We start from the raw sequence: 20319 nt of genomic DNA, 5'->3' as shown, positions 1-20319 counted from the left end.
AACACTCAGCACCGCTTGACTCACTAATATTCAGCGTCATATTATATATTCTCACTATCCAGTTCCACCTTGAAGAGGTTCGCTTTTAGTTCCTCTCAAGGTTTCAGGAAGTTTTAGAGAAGTCTAAATCCAAATCTCCATCTTTATCTTTTAAGCTACTTAGAGACCGTGATTTTTGTTAAAAGACAACAATTGATTCGATTTAAGTCGAAGGTCAGCTCCACAATCGATGTACAGCAGTGACCAGAAGTATTAAGACATTTAGTGTCTTTAAATAAGGACAAGTCATCAAATAAAAATTATTTGGTAATTTTAAACAATGAAATTGCTAGACCATTCATCCACGCATCTGGGAACCTGGAGTCCAACTAGAGACCGTAGGGGCCAATGGTGACCATTGAGTTTATTCCCATTTGTACGACCGTAATAGGACCTTCGTTCAACACTTTCATGCTCATTCGCTCGGGCAATTAAGAAATGTCAATTAGGAAACAGAAGAACATGGAGGAAACCCACCAAGCACAGGAAAAACATGCAAACTTCATGCACACAAACCCGATACAGAAATCGGACCCAGGACCTGGGTGTGCAAGGCGACGGTGCTAACCACTAAGCTGCCAGACATCAATATTCAGTCATATTTAATACGAAGTCTACTAAATATGGTCAGTGGTCAGTGGTAGCACGGAAGGTTCGGAAGGTCCCAGGTTCAAACCCCACTACCACGAAGTTACCACTGTTGATCAAGGCCCCTTAACCCTTAACTGCTCAAATGTATAATAAGATCAAATGCAATTCACTCTGCATAAGTGCATCAGCCAAATGCCTGAATGTTAAAGTAAATCCTGCCTGGACATAGTGTCTGAAAGATGTCTGCAGTACCCTGGTGTCACTCGCTCAATCCATGCCTGCTTATGTGCTTCTTAAAGAGCGTCTACAGAATGTAGCCATAGAAGTTTGCAATTCACTTGGGAACTCTTTAGTTTTAGCCATGATCATCATTAGCAACTGATTCTGATTAACACAACTTTCCATCTGAGCTATTTAGTGACATCACCGGTTCTGCACAGGGAGAACAATAATACACATCATACAGTATGTTGTCCTTATACCTTTGAGTCACAAAAAGTCCAATAAACAGTGTGTTTAGTCTGGAATCATAGACTCGTTCTGATCTACAGCAGTTCTCAAAGCGAGCTCGTCAGATATATAAATGAAATAATCATTTACTTTTAAGACGAGGCACTGCAGCTGTGTGCTGAATATAGGAGTCTCTATGTGGGTACAGTATTTGCACTAGAGCTATTCCAAGATCTGCAAACAGAATGATAAAATAAAAAAATAAAAAAAGCTGTTGCAGTACAAATTAATGTTTTATATTTAGATTCCATTGATTTAATGAATGTAATTGATATTAGCAAAGAACCCAGCATGCCATTAATAATTTATATATAACTAATAATGAATGTTTATTTTATCCCTTGACTTGACTAAACTCGCACTCTATTGTATGTTGATTATTTTCACACTCTGTTTTATATGAGTTTAAATTTGAGGTGACTGAACACTGTAATGAAGGTTAATAAACTTTAATAAATGCTCATTTCAGTCCCAGTACCTAGCAGGCTGCACTGCGTCCTTTGTCAAGCTCAAACACAAGCTGACTTCAATAAAGACAATTTAGCTGATGTAATTTACTTATATTGAGAAAGCGTCTAAATAATGTGCCGTGCTCCATTGGATGAATAACATCCTAGCCAGTGTGAGATTAACAGATAAGCTGAGCGATTAATTCAGATTACATCTACGAAGTTGCATTTCTAGCAATCAAGTTAATATTAAATATACCTGAAGTATTGATAAAGTCAATGAAATAGCCATCAAGGCTTTTGAAATCATGGCTATGTTCATCAGATTTGGACAAAAAGCTATGCATCATGACAAATCAATTAAATTTGTGTTGGTCAACCAGTAAACCGTCCCTCGGCCGGATCTCTCCCTATTGTAGGAAAGATATTTGATTCAGTTCCATTTCACAATTATTTTATGTAACATTTATTCTACTCTATGTATCGCCATACAGACTCCTAAATCGTTTTTTTTCCCCAGTTACATTTTTTTTTTATTTGCATTTGAGGTGAGGTGAAAGAATACTGCACTTCTGCTATTGTCCTACAGGTGGTGCAGGTCCTACAGGTGGGGCAGGTCCTACAGGTGGGGCAGGTCCTACAGGTAGATTTGCGAGAAAAATCTGATACTCGTGATGCACATAAAGAATCACAATACGAATTGAAATCGGATTCTCATATTTTCTTATATTTTATATTTTGTTTTATCTTCTATAGATATACTTTTCCTTATCTAAAGTTATTTCCTGTATTAAATTTTTTCATTTTATTCCATATATATTTCCTATTAATAATCTTTTTTAAGGTCAAGGGCAGTCATTTAAGCATTTTACTGCATATCCTACTGCGTATGATGGTGTATGTGGGAAATAATAATTTAATTTGAATCGTCACCATCGATCAGTTATCATGATAATATTATATCAGGGGGTCCCCTGTGAGTCGCATCACTACTAATAAAAGTTTTTAGTGGAATTCAAAATAAGGCACAATACTACATTAAATCTGGCAACATTTGTCATGGAATTTTTCTGATCCATTTAATGCAGGCTTTATTTGTTTGTTTGTTTATTTATTTATTTATTTATTTATTATTGATTAATTTTACCATTACTAGAAGATTATTGGCAGTGCTGTCCATGGTGCATTAACATTGATGGAGAATTGATGTAAAGTATTAAATAGAAAGTTAAACAAACATGCAGTACTTTAAACTTTGAAAACTTTAGCAGCCAGCTGTACTGTAATTACATGGTTCTCTCATATTCGGTCACATGCCAAAGGCTCAATAAACATCTTCATAAATTTAACGTAATGCATATGTCTGCTTTCAGGACTAAAAATGTATATGTTCATGAGAAATGCACCAGTTTTGCAGAATAGTGTTTTATCCAAGCAGCTCACTTAATTTCTATAAACTGCACTCTGCACATCCCGGATGATCTCTCGCCTCAGAAAGCAGCAAGGTTTCCGTGGCAACCGACTTCTCCTAGCCAAATATAGGCCCGGGCAATTTTCCCTATGTGTCATGTGCTGGTGTATGTTTTATTTCCCCCTGTTGGTGGATGATCAGCGCAGCACCCGGGTGAGAGTCAGGTCTCTGAGCTCGGAGCGGGTCGATACAGCAGAATCACACAGGATTCAGGGATTGAGGGATGTTGAATGAGGGGTCGAGGCGGATACGTGCTGCTTTGTTCTCGGTGCTATAACTCTCAGACCAGGCATGAACAACTGAGGAGCGAGGTAAGAGAGCGTGACAACTTTGGACTTTTTTTTAGAATCTTTGAAAGCAAAAAAGAGCAGAGAGAGAGATGGAGAGTGTGATGTTCATTAGAATTGTGTTTTCAGGGTGAACTTCTTTGTAACTATTTTCAGGCATTATTCTTACTGTATATATGATCTGCTAACAACGTGCCAGCAAAGCTATAGCAGTAGTGTCGCATTTAAATTTTAGCTCGTAGTACTTGATATTAAAGTGATATTTATAGAAAAAAATAAACATTTGCCCTGTTTGTACTTTGATGTATAATGTTAGTGTCATGTAGGAAATGTAACAGTTTGGAGCATGCTGGTATAGGAAAACAATTAACATTGGCATGGTGTTATGCAGTCCATGTCTGCAGTGTATCATACAGTAGATGAGTTCCTGTAACAGTTCGAGAGTCCTGAGATGAGCACAAGACGGCGGTCATGATTACCGTCGCAGTTTTTAAGGTTCAGTCTTAAAAAACAGACAAAAAAAATGTTGGTGATTTTTAAATGATTTTAAATCTTATGCTTTTCTCACACATACAACTAATCCAGAGGTCAGCCTTCTGGTTGCTGCACTTTCGGCAGCTGTCCTGAAAAGTAAACGGCCTCAGCCAAACCACTAAACTAAATCCTGTCTTGTGTGTGAAAGCCTGGCACTGCCCAAGCGGTCAAAGTGCCAATCTGTTCCGGAGCCGCAGTGACTGCAGAATTAAGAGCCACTGCCTGATCATCCATATCAGTGGACGAGTCGAGCGCTATGGACAGCTGGAAAAGCCTTGATTAGTCGTGGATTTGATAACATGCACAGAGGAGGCTAAATGTAGCACTACTGGTCATCAGTATTGATATTCAGTCTATCCTGTTTAATAAAACTCTTTCCTTTCCAGGTCTACGCAGTAAGAGTGTAGTGTCCTGGGTTGCTTTCTTTCCACAGAGATTTCTTTTGTCGGTTACCTGCGTGTTATCTTAAAAGCTCTTCCAATATATAACATCAAATCACAAAATGAATTCAACGTCTGCCTGTCGTTTCATCCCACACTTTCCTCTATCTCTTTTAAAGTGAAGAATTTTCCAGGCTCCATCCTACTTGAATGCGTTTGCACAGAGCCCGTCCTGACCTGCATTAACACACGCTAATTAGATTTGTATAAAGAGCTTTCTAGGCATTTAGCTTGAAATGCAATTAGAACGTCCTGATTTGCATGCTGCTGTGAAAAGCATTGACCAGCACTTCAATGCGATTTCTCAGTTGCCTTGCAATTAAGCCTAATCAATAAGTGGGTTACCTGTAAACCAGTGTTAATGGATCCCGCTGAGTTCTGACTGCACCCTTCGCTCAGTGTGCGGAAAAGAGAGCTTATTTTTTTGGTTTGTTTTAGGTTTTTCTACCCTCAGTGGAGCTTGATCACCAAGCATGAAGTTTTCTCAAGGGCGTTACACAAATGTTCAGTTTTTTTGTCGGGTTCCTCACAAATACTTCTATCTCTAGCATATAGGCTAATACATACAGTAATAATATATTATACATAATACACATCGCTGGTGCAAGGTATAAGAAAGACAAATATAAAATTACCATAATAGGTATTTGGGACACAATTCTCAAGCACATGTTTAAATCTAAAATCTTTATACAGGGAAAAATAAAGACCTTTGGTTAGACAGTGTCTCATCTTAAACGGCTCTTCCGTACTCTAAAATAACCTTTATCGTCTGCTGTCTAACAGATTAAGTATTCAGACCCTGAGTAATGAAACCGGGACACTTTTGTGTCCTTGGGAGGCCTATCTTTTTCCCTTAGCTGGGAAAGAGATGTCACCAGGCAGTGTGATGCTCCTGGCGATGTTCCGCTGAGGACATGATGGTGTTCATGTGGGTGTTACTTTGGCACATACTACCTACATAGACATTGTTACAGGACAGATATACCCCTGTTATGCCAACACTATCCCCTAATGACAGTGGTCTCTCCTTGCAACACTGCCAAAAAATGCTGAGCAATAATTTGAGGAACACTTAAGGTGTTACGTTTCAGGGCTTAAAGGATGTGTTGCTAATCTCTTGGTGCCAGATACCACAGAACACCTTCAGACGCCAGGCCTCAACAGGTCACAGCTGTTTTGGGGGCCTAATGGGAACCTAGAGGATGTTAGACAGGTGGTTTGTAATGATATGGGTGATTGGTGTATGTTTAAAATAAAATAATAATAAATTTAATAGGATTTCAACATAATACATTACAGTCCTTAATACGTTGCTGAGAAGCTGCTGGTTATTACAGCTGGTATCATTGTGGTTTGAATTCCATCTATTCCTCTTAACAAATTATGTCCCTCTGATTGACTTGCAGTTTCTACAGTACATTAGAGTGATTTAACGGGGAAAAGGATATCATTGTTAATATGAAGAGGCTTTCGGTAACAGACAGAAGGCTGTTTTTCACCATGGCACAAGTAGAGATTAAGGAAAAAATTGATTCAGTGATGTATTGCGATTATATTTCGATTTACAATTCGTGTATCGTCGCACTGACTCCAGAAGAAATTTATATTTGTTTGCATTCGATGTGGTAAATGGTGCAGTTCCTATATAATTTACAACTACTGTATAAATGTGGATTATATCCTTTTCTATGGCAAAGTCTGCATGACAGTTACTTGTTTTTTTGTTGTTGTTTGTTTTATTACCTTTTATATAGAGAAAAACGTTATTGGTAAGAGGCATTCATTTTGTCATGCATACATTTTCCATCAATGTGTTAAACACTATGAGGTTCATGATGTAAGAGGAATTAAGCACTTTGGGACTTTATAATGTGATAGTTAGAAAATAATGATAACATTTTGTTTTGGGATTTATTATCCGTTTATTGAGACCACATATCGCTACCCTTAGTGAGTTTCGAAAAAAATGCTTTTCCAAGAGACAAGAGACTTGACAATGACACTTTTCAGCTTTACTATTTTAATCTTCTTGCACTCATTTGCACCTTTGCTAGTCTGAGTCCTAACTGTGTGTAATTTATGATGGACTCCAGCAGGGGCTGCTGTCACTACAGCGAAACTCAGCAGGCTGGCCCTGTTTCAGCCTCACCGCCGCTGGACAGCTCCACTCTGTTTTCATTTTTGCCAAATTGTGTAGTTCAGTCGATTTGACCCTGGGGCAAGTAGCAGAGGACGCCGAATGAAATATTATATTAAACTTTTATTTGGAAGTCGCTCCTTTACGAACCCGCCTCAAACACTATGTGCTTAGTCTGCATGGCTGATCTGAATTTAAAACCAGGCTGCGGTGTGTTTTATATTTTATGTGCTTGTTTTAGGGACACATGGCCGTTGTTAAAAGATCAGTCCGGATTCTGATGATCTCTGATGCTTGTGTGTTTGTGTTAGAAACAGAGAAGTGACGAACAGATTGAGTGACAGGATCAACCATAGAGGAAATGTATATTTACCATCTGTCCATCAGTAAATGACACAGATCATGCTCTCCCCCCCCACACCCCCCAACAAGCCCACAGCCTGCTTAACAGTTTCCTCAAGCTTTCCGTTATGTTGATGTGACAGCGGAATGATGCATCTTTCTGCTTCCAATAACAACCATAATTGCATGTGGGCATGTTGCACCACACACACGCACACACGTGCACACACACGTGCACACAATCTCAGCGTTTCCTGGTGGTAGATAGCTTCTGTTATTAGTGCGACAGGGAGAAGGCCACCTGCTGGGTTAAGTGGCCTTTCAGCAGTGTGCAGCAGAGGAAGCGTTTTTTTTTCTTTCTCTCTTCCAGGAGGCACACAGGATCTGTGGTTTCATCTCCGTCTACGTTTATCCATTCAGAGTCGTTCGAACCACATGCTGTCTTGTTCCCTTCAACGATGTCTGAAAACTATAGTGAAAGATCTTAGATGTGCTTTGGGTGTCATTTTCTCTTGTTTGAAAGGAAGCTTCAATTAGATGTGAGTATGCGAGAGATAAAAACGCCAGCATTGATTTGTTTTGCTTGTTCTGTATTGTTGCTTCTTATGCAGGAGTTGAATTTCCGTTTTTTTTTTTTTTTTTTTTTTGACATTTTTTTCCACCGCTTGAGGATTTTATTGATTTTTGTATTTATAAGTAAGTCGACCATAATCACCTAAATGTAAAGCTGCTGCAAGTATGCTTTTTTTTTTTTTTTTTTTATCTCTTCTGTGCTGACACGTGATCTCCGGTTGACAAGGCTGATGCTCCAGGAATCCAGGAAAAGAAAGAATGCTGAGTTGCATCCAAAGAACACCATACCTACTGTGAAGCGTGGAGGTGGAAGCATCAGACTTTGGGGCTGTTTTTCTGCAAAGGGACCAGGACAACTGATCCGTGTAAAGGAAAGAATGAATGGGACCATGTATTGTGAGATTTTGAGTGAAAACCTCTTTGCATCAGCGAGGGCATTGAAGATGAAACGTGGCTGGGTCTTTCAGCATGACAATAATCCCAAACACACCGCCCGGCAACGAAGGAGTGGCTTCATAACAAGCATTTCAAGGTCCTGGAGTGGCCTAGCCAGATCTCAACCCTATAGAAAATCTTTGGCGGGTGTTGAAAGAATTTGTGGCCGACTAAATACTTTTTTGCCCCACTGTGTGTATATACTGTATGATGATATGATAGTATTGATATTATATTCATATAATATACATCATACTATTTTTTATCTTCCTGTAAAAATATATTTTTTTCCGCACACACACACACACACACACACACACACACATGTGTACGTATATATATATATATTTATTTATTTATTTATTTATTTATATGTGTGTATATATGTGTATATACATGTGTGTGTATGTGTGTGTGTGTGTATATATATATATATATATATATATATATATATATATACACTTTTCTTTTATGTAATGTGATTAGTCGTTTTCACTCTTCCTTTTAAGTCATGTGAGTCAGGGCTGCTGGTATCTGTTGTGGCTTAGTGCCTGAGCTCAGCCAGTACCTCCATTAACATGGATGTCACTCTCATCCCCTCCTAATGCACTAAAGTCCTTCCCCAGGGCACCTGTGCATTTCCTCAGAGCTGAGTTCATGCTGTTTGTGGAGCAGAGGTTTCACCCATGTGACACTATGAAAAGGCTTCAAAGCACAACACTTAACTCCTCACCACTGGGATACACACACATGCGTTCATTTCCCTCTCAATGCAGGGCAAATCTCATCCTGTGTGCGCACGCTAACTATGCTAACGGCGGGTTATCTGTAGCTTTTGCCATTTTTGACCTCATGTGGTGGTGAATAAGGAGACACCTGAATTTCTTTAAAACCTAAATGGAATTCCTTTAACAGGAAAGCTAATTCACTGAAGAGGAAAGGACACAGCATGTGAAGGACACTCAGTTCTCTGTTAGTGACTAATACTTTCATGCTGAGTATAACTAGGTGACCTTATACATCAATTCATGAGCATGGATTTGTGGGCCTGTGGAGACCAAGAAGGCAGAACTGTGGTTTCTGGTTGTATATGTCCGGATATATATATATATATATATATATATATATATATATATATATATATATATATACATACACAGTGGAACCTCGGATTGTGAGTAACCCAGTTTGCAAGCATTTTGCAAGACGAGCAAATTTTTTTCATAAATTTTGACTTAAAAAACTATATATATATATATATATATATATATATATATATATACAGCATCTGATTGCTGCAATAGCCAATAAAGGCTTTTGTATTGATCATTGAGAAGGGTATGAAAAATTTTGGACATGCCACTTTTTGTTCAAATGTGAATAAAAGATAAGTAATAATTGAAGATTAAATGAATTATTATTTAATCCTTATTATTTTTTTCTATTATCATCAGTGTGAGTTATAGCTCTGTGCCTTGAGTAGTAAAAATCTCACTGATTAATTTGTATTCATATCGAACATCTAATAATCCTGTCGAAACACAAGAAAAAGCCTACACTTTAAGGTTATTGCTCCTGCGTATTGTGGCATTCAATGGTGGCCAAAAGTATTAAGACAACATATGCCGTGTGTTATAGGTCTCCCTGTGCACAAAACAGGTGATGGCACTAATCAGTTCCGGTTGTAGAGTTGGTGTAATCAGAATCAGCTGGTTTAGTTAATGGATGGAACAAGTACTTGGCAGTTTTTTAACTTCCTGAAGCCAGGGTGTCCAACTTTGCACAAAAAATTGCGTGAACTCAGGAATTCTCAAGTGAATTTCGAACTTCTGTGTCAAATTTCTGGACATGATCTTCAGGAAGCAGTCAAGCATTAAATTTCATTTTTGTTTTAACACTGTAACATGGAATACAGTTCTGGAGATCACTTTAACCTTAGCCTGCACATCTGTTCTTATAGTGGATGGCGTTAGTATTTTTTTTGTTTACTGACGAGTTTGTTTACTGATTCGAACGCGTTGATTAAACTTGAACTAATGGTTTTCAATTACATACTAATGAGAATAGGTTAAGAAATAAATAACAAGATGGTATACAGATGGTGTACATACTCATGCACAGCTGTGACATCTCAGATATCGTCATATGATTGTGATAGTAAACAAACTGGAAAAGCCTGAACAATACAATGACCTTAATACTGAGGCTTATGTCCTACATGAGCACATGTGCACACACATCACTCCATAATGCCAAAGCACATCTGTGTAAGGCGATCAGGTGTAGAATAGTGTAAGGAAAACTGTCACTGTTCTAAATCCTGAATCATTCCTCAAATGTCAACTGATAAATAATCCTTGCATTGAAAAGCCGGGTTATTTTCATTCTAACCCTTAGATACAGATTGGATCGAATTTGTTTGTCTGTTCACTTGTTGATTTATAGTTATAGCAGTAGGTCGGTGTAGACTCCAGATCTCCTATGACCCTGTACAGGATGTGGTGTAACATTGGAATTTAAAGTCACATTACTGCTTCTTATTATCACCAACACGGTTTTGGAACATTTACGACAAACTGGTTTTAAACTTCCCACAGAAAGATTACATGTATATCGATCTGTCCATTTATCTTTCACAAAGTCTTTTTTTTTTTTTCTTGCTGTCACGTTTTTGTTTCTATCTTTTCCGCACAGTCTGTAAATACTGTAGACGGTAAACTGTAGCATTGATTGGCCGCCAGAAAACCGCCAGATTAATTATTCTTGTTTATCAGAAAATGCATCAGGGTTTGGATTGTACTATCATTCCGGACTGCGATATGAGTTCTATATTTATATAATGTTTCCCATTTAACTCTTTCCCTGAAAATAAATTCAGGGAGTTCCACATAGAGTATGAGCTCAGTTTGTAATGTATTGGTTATGGCCTATTATACTTCAAAATGCAAAGTACTGGAGGATGATATGGTAGCCATAAATACTTAACCCACTTATCATTCATGCTTAAGGCTGTTCATGCATAAACTATTGTTGGGAAAAATATATAAGAAAAAATTAAAGCTGTTTTCAGTTAGAGGTATAAAAATCATATATTAAGTTAAAACAGTATATGCTTTTAATAAAAAATTACAAACAGCCTATTTATGCACAAAGTTATCCCTTTCCTTTTATGGAATCTGTATGACATTTAATGATATTTATAATGTAAGAAGATGCCTGGTTTTATCGCGTCCCAAGTGTATACTGACTTATTTCTGAATAATATGTTTGCACAAAATGCTGTGTATTTTGGCATTCATGTTTATTTATGCCAATAAAAAAGTTTGGGTGTTTTTTTGCATTTTGCATGCGTCCTTGCCCACTTTTAGCCTCCGAGGTTAATCTACTGATTGATGAACTAAATTGTGCTTGCTGTGGATTATCTGATAGGTTTGGCTACTGTGAAGTAATCACTGTCAGTAACGCACTGCTGGCAGCTTTGAAGCTGTAAATCAGGGTTGTGTAAATCATAAATATTCATACATTATTGAATTTTATGAGGGTAAAAAGTATAGAGTGTTTATTATGTGAGCCTTTTAAATGAATCATTTTAATAGTTGAAACATAACGAATAGTTATATTAAAAAAATTTAAAACCCATGCAAATATATTTTCATTATTGTCTTCTTGCTGTTTTAAATATAGTTCCTCTGCTCATTTGATCATAGAATGTACAAGAAAGAACAATGTTATTTTTGCCAATTAAAGTTGGTTGAGGCTATCATTAGTAAAGTCAGGTCGACCAACCTAACAAGAATTCACCATCTGTTCCCGTCGACCTATCTCTTGACCCCAATTACCAAAGTGAAGAAACTTCTCTCCTGCCTGCTTAGAATATTTGTGACTGAGCGTGAGCAAAATGTAAGCATTTATAATTTCATTCTAGTACTATATTTATAGTAAGGATGAGTAGTTCTACATCATGTTTTTGTTTAATAGTGGAATGAATGATAATTATCTGCACTACGATTGTGATCATCTTTTGTGTGGTTATATAGAATATTTATAGATTACACGTTAAAATACCTACAGGTTTAATATATATATGCAATAGAAATATAATAATCTAAATTGTGGAAAAAAATGACAAAGTTAATCTAATCATGACAACATCACCAGCAAAACTCTTCACCCTCAATAGTTAATATGCTAGATGGCACTGCATGATGGTGGGCTGTTAAATATTAAGAAGAAATCCAATATGCATGCTGCTTCTACATGTTGCAATGCTTCTGATCAGCTTAGGCACTTTTTTCAACTAGTAAAATGCGCGCAAACCAAAATCGTACCTCGTCATACCATCATAAAACAAATGTGCAGTAGAAGCTCTGATCCGTCTCACATGCTTTTGAAACGCTATCACTGTTCAGGAGTTCTTTATGTTGCTAAGGAGCCACTTCTATCAGTGATTGTGATCTGACACTCCTGCCCGGGTGTGATTGGAAAGAAAGTAAAGGAAAATGAGAAAGGTTGTATTTATTGGTGAATAGGGGCTATATCACATCACTCCTCTATAACAAACTGTACGTTTTGTTATTGCTTCGGATACACCTTTATCTTTTTACTTTTATATATATTGCATTTGAAAATGTGGGTATATTGTCACTTTTCAGACAAAATGTAAGGCATATAATTGAAACTTTAAGATATAAAGAGTTTTTAAATATAAAATGCATTTTGGTGTTATCTACGTAAAAGATGCAAGCATATGGTTCCATGTGCTTCTTCTAAGAGCCGCAACAGTCCAAAAGCATGCATTGTAGGCCGAGTGGTGATGTTAGATTGCTTGCAGTATGTAATTGGATGTGTGCAAGTCTGTGCGTGCTTGTGAGCTTCAATAGGTTGACATGATCTTGTGTCTTGAGCTTCTTGTAATGGGCTTCAGACGCTAAGCCCATTACATTATTCAAATTCAAATTTTCAAATTCAAATTTTATTTGTCACATACACAAACATACACAGTACGAAATGTAGTGAAATGCATTATACGACTGCCATTGACCCTAGAAGAGAATTAAAGTTTACAAATAAGAAATAAATATGAATAAAAGAAATACGATAGAAATTAAATAAAAATTAAATTAAACTAGGAAAAATAGAACTAAAAATAAAAATAGAAATGTGCTAGGAAAAAATAGAACTAAAAATAAAAATAGAAATAGAAATATGATGTGCTATATATAATTTTATTATTATTTTATCATCACCTACCCAAACAGTTCAGTGCCTTCATTTGTTCTAAAAGTGCATGCACACGTACTATCTGTAGTAAAATTTAAGTTTTTACCTGATGGGAAAACTAAACGCTAATTAAGTTTGACTCTTTCTCTAGGGAAAGGAAATTGGATGCTACTTGAATGAATGATTAACACTAGTGCTCTATAGAAGGAGCTATTTCCAGTCAGGGGTAGAGTGCTGCTTCCCCCCCCCCCCTCCCCTTTTCCCCTAGCTGAATGTAACCCTTTACAGAAAAGTCCTATGAATTTCAGTTGTGCATAAGCACCAGATTTACATGTAAAATTCACAAATCACACTTTATATTAGAGCCATTTTCATTTCCCCTGGTTTTATTCTCTGCACCCGACATGTCATTGCATAGCTATTAAATACAGTACGTAATTTTAATAAATACAGTATATAACATTTTCTATGCAGAATATTAAATTCTATGCAGAATATGAAAATTCAATAAATCCTAATAAGAACAATAATTCATTGGATTCTCTGCATGATGTTTGGTGTCAGAGACTCTTGACCGCGCTTTACCATATACAAGGGAAATTCCAAATTTTTGTTATAGATGTATTCAGAAAAGATAATGTAATATCAAAAATATAACGGAACAATATAAAAGAATGTGTAAAAATAATTCTAGGTGAAATTCTCATTTACATGTAAAATTGACACATCACACTTTGTTAGAGTTTTTTTTTCCATTTCATGTGACATGTCATCACACAGCTATTACATATTTATCATAATATTAATAAATGTATAACATATGGTATAAAGGATATAAAAATGCGAGATAAAAAAAAGAGATAAGATGTTCTAATAAACAATGTAAAATGCATTTGTCAATAATAATAATAATAATGGTGATGAGGCTTTTGGTCGTCTCTGTTTGATGTTCGGAGTCTCGTGACCGCGCTGCTGTAGTGAAGCTGATGCTTATCGCGCGCGCGACTTTTCGGACGCTCGGAGCGACTCTAGAGCAGCTGTCCGCGCGCGCGCTCGTCTGCTTTGGCTCCATTTGCAGAGCGCGCGCCCGCACGCGATCTCTTTTTTTTTCCCGCCCTCAAGCTCGGTGCTTAGAAGAAAGAAAAAAAAAAATCGGATGCGAAGATCGGAAGTTGGAGGAGTCGGAGTTGCGCTTTGTGTGTGTTGTGCCCGGTGCTCTGGATGCGAGGTGCGGGGACCGGATGTCCGCATGCGGCGTGCGGCAGCGCTTTCACTGGAGCATATAAGCGCGTGCCGGAGCGAGCATGATCGCCGTGTCGTTCAAATGCCGATGCCAGATTTTGCGGAGAGTGAACAAAGGTAACCGCGTCTTTTGTCCAGTCTTAGAATCAAACACCCATCCCTCGTCTCTCCATTTCTACCTCGGACATTGTGCAGATGTTGAATGCATGCATTAGATGTGCAGAAAGAGCTAGCTTCAAAACCTCACGCTGTTGTTTTTTTTTCCCTGCATGACTATATGAATATGCATGAATGTTTAGCAGCAGAGAGTCTCATGCACTCTCCATGCTGCTCAGCATCCTTAATTTCAGTTATCTATAGACCATGCCTCTCATGGTTACGCCTGTCTGAAAAAAAAATGGCACTGGAAATCTGTTCTCTCTGTGTTTAAGGTGCTTAAAAATACACAACAGCCATATGCTGTGGACCATAGATGTGTGTACAGATGTGCATTGTGTTGATCAACTGCATGCTGTCAGAGAGATGTTCCCGTGTACATAAGCGAGCTCGGATAAGTGGGCTGTCCAACTTGGCGTTCCTTGAAAGACGTAGAATCGGCATAAATAGTGCAAGTTCTCTTCCACCCTTGGGAACGCAGTTGACCTTGTTATCATTAGTAAACAGCCAGCTGTGCCTTGGCTCGACTTCAACGGAGATGCTTGCTTTTCACACACGCTAAATCACGTTCCACCTGCTCGTCTCTTGAGCTTCGTATATTGTTAGAAAATACATGTTTCAAATGCTGTATGGACTAGGGTTTATGCCTCGTCTCTGTGGGACGTTCCTGCGTTTGTCTGCATGAGTGTGTAGTTATGCATACTGTGAAGGTTCATGATGGTTTCTTTGAGTCAGTGAGTCACACCAGATGGGGAACAACGTCATAAAAGCAGTACTCAGCAGTAACAAAGCTGAAGGATGTTGAAAGAGTTGAAAGAATTGTGTGTGCAATTTTTTCTTCTTTTTTTTTCAGGTAAAGAAAAGACATGGGTAAGAAATAGTGTCTCGACGTTCATATTTTACTAAAGTGCACAATTATAATCAGGCTTCAAATATCAGTTACGCTGCTGAGACATTTCTTTTAAGACAAAGTTTGTATCAAATCATGATAATGTGGTGGACATAAAGTCAGCTTGAGCAAAGGTTCTGGTACTGTCTGGAAATTGCAGAGTTTCTTTCCCCCATTACTTCCCCTTTTATGGGACAGATAAGCGATATGTCTGTAAAACATGTTATGCAGTTAACATTTGCTATGCCACGGTCTGTCGGCTTTACTTCTCAGTGTTTCTCATTAATGAGCATTCACTCAGAAAATGGAAATTGGAATCAAGGTGTCGGTGCCGCTGACATATCACTCACGCGATTCAGCTTAGTCTGATACATCTGCTGGCTCGATTAAAGCTGTTGGTGCTTCTGCTTTTTTTATTTCTTTGTTTTTCTGACATTTTTTAAAGCAACACATGTTTTCTTACCTCAGCAGGTTTTTACTGTTTGGCCAGGGTACTTTATATGGAAATGAGTAGAGTAGAGCAGGAAGTAGCACTCTACTTTCTCTCTCCTTGGTGATTCTTGCTGCTTTCTCCTCGGGCTGGAGGTTCCAGCTTTATCTTATACCAGCCGTCCGATTCTGCACTGCACTAATATGTTCGAGTTTATTTGTGGGAATGGGGTTTACGCACGTGCTTGAAACCGTGTGACGCGGTAATTGTGCATTCGTGTCTGTTTTGAACTCCCATTTGTATGTATGAGAGATATAGAGTATATGTGATTGTGTTTACTCTCCGAGCCTCTCAGGATTCAGGCTGCTGGTTTTAGTAGAGCAGAGCACACATACCTGCTGTAATAATTGATATGCTAATGGCTCTGTCATACCGATAAAAAGCACTCGCCATTTTCATTCCTAGGCAGTCGTGCTCCGGCGTGACCCAGCTACAGCACGCTCCCAATCACTGCACTCAATAAAATCCAGTTTTGAGTAAATACCAACTTCATGCAACGATAGCTGCAGCCATAACTAGTAGACCTCTCTGCATGTGACAGCAAAAACGGGAAGTTCATGCAAGTCAATTGAACTTCTTTGTCTTGTTAAATTTGATGTACTATATAATAGATAATGAGACTTCAATTAATTCAAAGGATGGGAAGGTCATATTTTAGCTAAATTTGGCTGAATTGTGGAAGAACCAATAATTTTGGGTTTACAATTTTGGGATACAAGGTATTTATTCTAAAAAAAATAAATAAATAACTGACCTGTTTTAAAGTATTTAAGTCCTTCATCACACTGCGTTTGAATGAGCACAGATTCAGTCATTCAGATTTATGGAACAACCTTTAATATAACCTTCTTTCACAAGACAGATTCTTCTTGTAAGGGAAAAAAAAACTTTTTCAAAAGCCATTTTATCCTCCTATACATCTATCTACTCAATACGAAGTATTTTTCAGTACTTGCATGGCCCAACAATAAAATTTGTATAAAAAAATAAATGAACTGAAAATGTAAAAGCATTCAAAAAACAAATGATAAAATTCTTGCTTATACAGTATTATCTTGTCTTGAAATGTCACCAGAAGATATAAAAAATTTCCTCACCTGCATTTACTGATCTTTCTCCGAGATGGTGAAATATTCCCGTTCAGCTGAAGTTTTCCGACTTGTGCGTCATTGCTGTTATGGAAGGTATTGTAGCACAACGTACCGGACTAATGTTGCCCAAGTCAGACTACAATTAACCAGCTTTGGTCCCACGGGTATTTTCTTTACTAATTAACTGTTGCCTGTTACCACAGGCTAAATTGGTACAATAAATTGGCCTATTTTTCTCTTATTTATTAATCTTATACTTATGTCGTCTCTATATGAATGTCAATAAAATGTCTAAAAATGTATAAATATTCTCAAACTATTCATTCTTACCCACATTTTATGGTATGAAATTGCTTTTTAGTCTTCTTTTTAACCTTGCCATGCAAAGATGATATTGTTTAAGGAGTCAGAGTTAACATTTTGCCTAACATATGTTAACCTATTACGGTAAATGTGTTTATGCTGCTAAAATATATTTTACATTTAGACATGCGCTCTCTTATCCAGAGCGACTTACGTTTTTATCTCATTATACATCTGAGCAGTTGAGGGTTAAGGGCCGTCCGTGCTCAAGGGCCCAGCAGGGACAACTCGTTGGTTAAATTCTCAGTCCTTGCTGTTTAAGTAGACTTTTCTCACTGGTCAAGTCTGGATATTTACATGCCATGTGAAGTGTACGTAATCCTAATCAATTTGTAAGCAAATACTAAAAAACATCAGAAAGCAATATGTTTGTACCTTCCCCAACAAAAGGCTTGATAATAAAAGTTGTTACAATGTTTAAATAATGTAATGAAATTCATAACAAGAATTTCAGCCAGCAGAACTGACTAAATTTATCAGCGACTGTTTGTTAGCGTAAACAGAGATCAGTCGAGTGAAGAAAAATGACAATTAGGCTCGTTTGCATGCCATGAGTAGTTTCATCTCAGGTGGTGAGACAGAGTCTGATTTGGATGATGCTGAGAATCAAAGTGAAAAGTCATTTATCACTGTAAACTTTATTAAGAAATTATAGATGGCATGGTGGTTAGCACCGTTGCCTTTGGTACTCCGTTCTCCGGTTTCTTTCTACAGTCCAAATTAATGCAGAGTATGCTAATTGATGTTTCCAAATTGCCTGTACTGTGTGTTTGTGTGTGGGTGTGCCTTGCAATGGACTGGCAACCTGTTCAAGGTGTACCAGTGCCCCGAGTCCCCTGGGATAGGTTCCAGGCCTTCTGCGACCCTGTACTGAATATATATATATATATATATATATATATATATATTCTTGTCACTTTTTATTATTTGATGATTTTAAAGTTACATTAAGTAGGTTATCTGAAAGTTGAGTCGTGTCAACTGGACTTCTTTCTTGTTCACTTGATACAATTCATTACTCGTCCAAGTATACTTCTTGAGTCTGAGGTAAGTTGGAAGGTTCCTCGTATTTAAGTCCTCCAAGTTAAAGGATCCTCTCCTATGTGAAAAGGCTCGTTTTGTGAATGATGGAGAAGGTGAGAATAGGAAGGCCGCCACCTCGGTTGAGATAAGGATTTGTCCACCTGCGCACAGATGGCTTCTTCGAAACAACCCGTCTCCTATTTTTCATGCTGCCCCTTGACCTGAGAAGGATCAAGACCTCCTCACAGGTCCACCAAGAAAGCCACAGACTTGATCTCTGGGGGTTACACCTTAACTTTCCTACAAGACTTTTCGAGTAGGCGATGGTTCCGTTGACCGTGGAGAACTTGATTATGAGAAATTTTCCAACCTCAGACTAAAGAAGCTACTTGGATGAGTAGTGAAATGTATCTACCGAGCAAGAAAGAAGTTCAGCTGACATGACTTAACTTCCGGATGTCCTCACCTGGATGGTTGAGAATCTTACAGGCATTAAGTACTGTATATGCCAAACTGAATGTTTTGAATTTGGGGACGACTATAGTTTTCCCACCTACACACAGTAGAAAGTGTTAAGATTTGACCATGTGGAAGGCTTTTCCTGGGGCGATTATGCATTTTTCCAACACCCTATGAAATTTTATCGATCTTTCTAGATTTGCAAACCTGCCTAAACCCAATTTAGCTGCTAATGTTATTTGAGTGAAGCTTGTTTTTGAGAATGAGTTTTTTTTTTTTTCTCTCTCAAAGATTTTTTTTTTTTTTGTATTGAGCATAAATTGTTTAAAGTTGTGTTCCACTACCAAATTGTAGCCTTGGGCCTTTGATTTCCATGGCTGTGGCATTAATGCAGATTTATGTCTGGTCACTGTATTCGCCTCCACCGCCGTTGATGTTTATCTGTTAGCATCACTAACAGTTTAGCGTTTCGGGCTGTGTCTGTGACTACCAAGCACAATGAGTCAATGGATGAACTATCCTCCAGCTGAAATGGGGGAAAATGGAGACACAAATGCTTGAAAGATGTGACTGATGCTGCTGCCGCTGATAAGCCTACAGAGTTACAAAGCTGAAAGAAACCCAGACGTCATGTTTTGTGATTTCCTTCTAATGTTTTTATATGGAAATCACCACCCGCCACGCCTTGCTCCTTTCAGCTTTGCAGCTCTGTAGGCTTATCAGCATCAGTCACATCTATCAAGTGAACAAAACACCATTTTCTGCTGCTGTTGATTCATGCAAAAGGTCAGACAAGTCCTGTGGGTGTGAGCTGACCCTTTGAGATCCGTGCCTGCAGCATTACTGGCTGAATGAAACAGACAGGGATTTAGTCAAAGGTTACCATCGGTGTCAGTTGTACTGTATATCTCTCATCTTCTCTCCACTGGTGTTTGGTCACCATTGGCTTGTCAGTTCCTTGGCTACTTCCCCATCAGTCCTTTCTGACACAGCTTTGTGTAGCGCTGTCAGATGAAGCAGGATGAGATGGAGGAGGCTGAGCGGGCATGACAGTCAGTTCTATTAGTGGACTTACAGTATAGTGTAGCCCGCTGTGTAACCGATCACCAGTGCGAATGAAACTTGTCAACCTCCTCGTCATGCAATGTAGCCGCGCTATAACCAAACCACCTTTACAGCCAAAGTACTACATGGTGGAAAAGAAAAGTACATATATTTAAGGTTGATCCTAAGGTCCTAGGCTTTTGTTGTTGTTGCTTTTGCACTACACAAGTACTTTGTGAAATCTTGTACAAAAAAAGCAGAATTATCTAAAGAATAAGGCTTAAATATTACAACCATTTGCAGCTGGTTATGTATAATAGAATTTTATTATAGCTGATCCATTTTGAGATAATATAAGAGATAATAATATGTATAAAAAAAAAACTGTGGAGGCAGAACTGCATTATTCTGTTGATGCTACCAATTAAAACCCTTGACCAATGTTTTTTTGCCCTTATGTTCTTGGTTACTGTGGGCTTCTGCACAATGTGTTTGCTCTGTGTACTGTAGATAATGTACATATAAATAAGC

General features: G+C 37.9%; 1 protein-coding gene across 9 annotated transcripts in view; it reads left to right on the top strand.

Moving 5' to 3' along the window:
- The window catches only part of grip1 (glutamate receptor interacting protein 1), a 308087-nt gene that overhangs the window by 185398 nt on the left and 102370 nt on the right, over positions 1–20319 (top strand). Inside the window, exon 1 of one of the 9 annotated variants that reach the window (XM_053508661.1) lies at positions 14130–14390. The exons of the other annotated variants lie outside the window; for them this stretch is intronic. Coding sequence (XP_053364636.1) covers positions 14336–14390 — 55 coding nt within the window. The 5' untranslated portion in view covers positions 14130–14335. Of the gene's footprint in view, positions 1–14129; positions 14391–20319 lie in introns of those variants that run through there. 9 annotated transcript variants of the gene reach the window in all.

Source organism: Clarias gariepinus, chromosome 12 (genome assembly GCF_024256425.1).
Source record: "Clarias gariepinus isolate MV-2021 ecotype Netherlands chromosome 12, CGAR_prim_01v2, whole genome shotgun sequence".
NCBI classification, from domain to species: domain Eukaryota; kingdom Metazoa; phylum Chordata; class Actinopteri; order Siluriformes; family Clariidae; genus Clarias; species Clarias gariepinus.
This window is presented reverse-complemented; position numbering and strand designations above follow the sequence as displayed.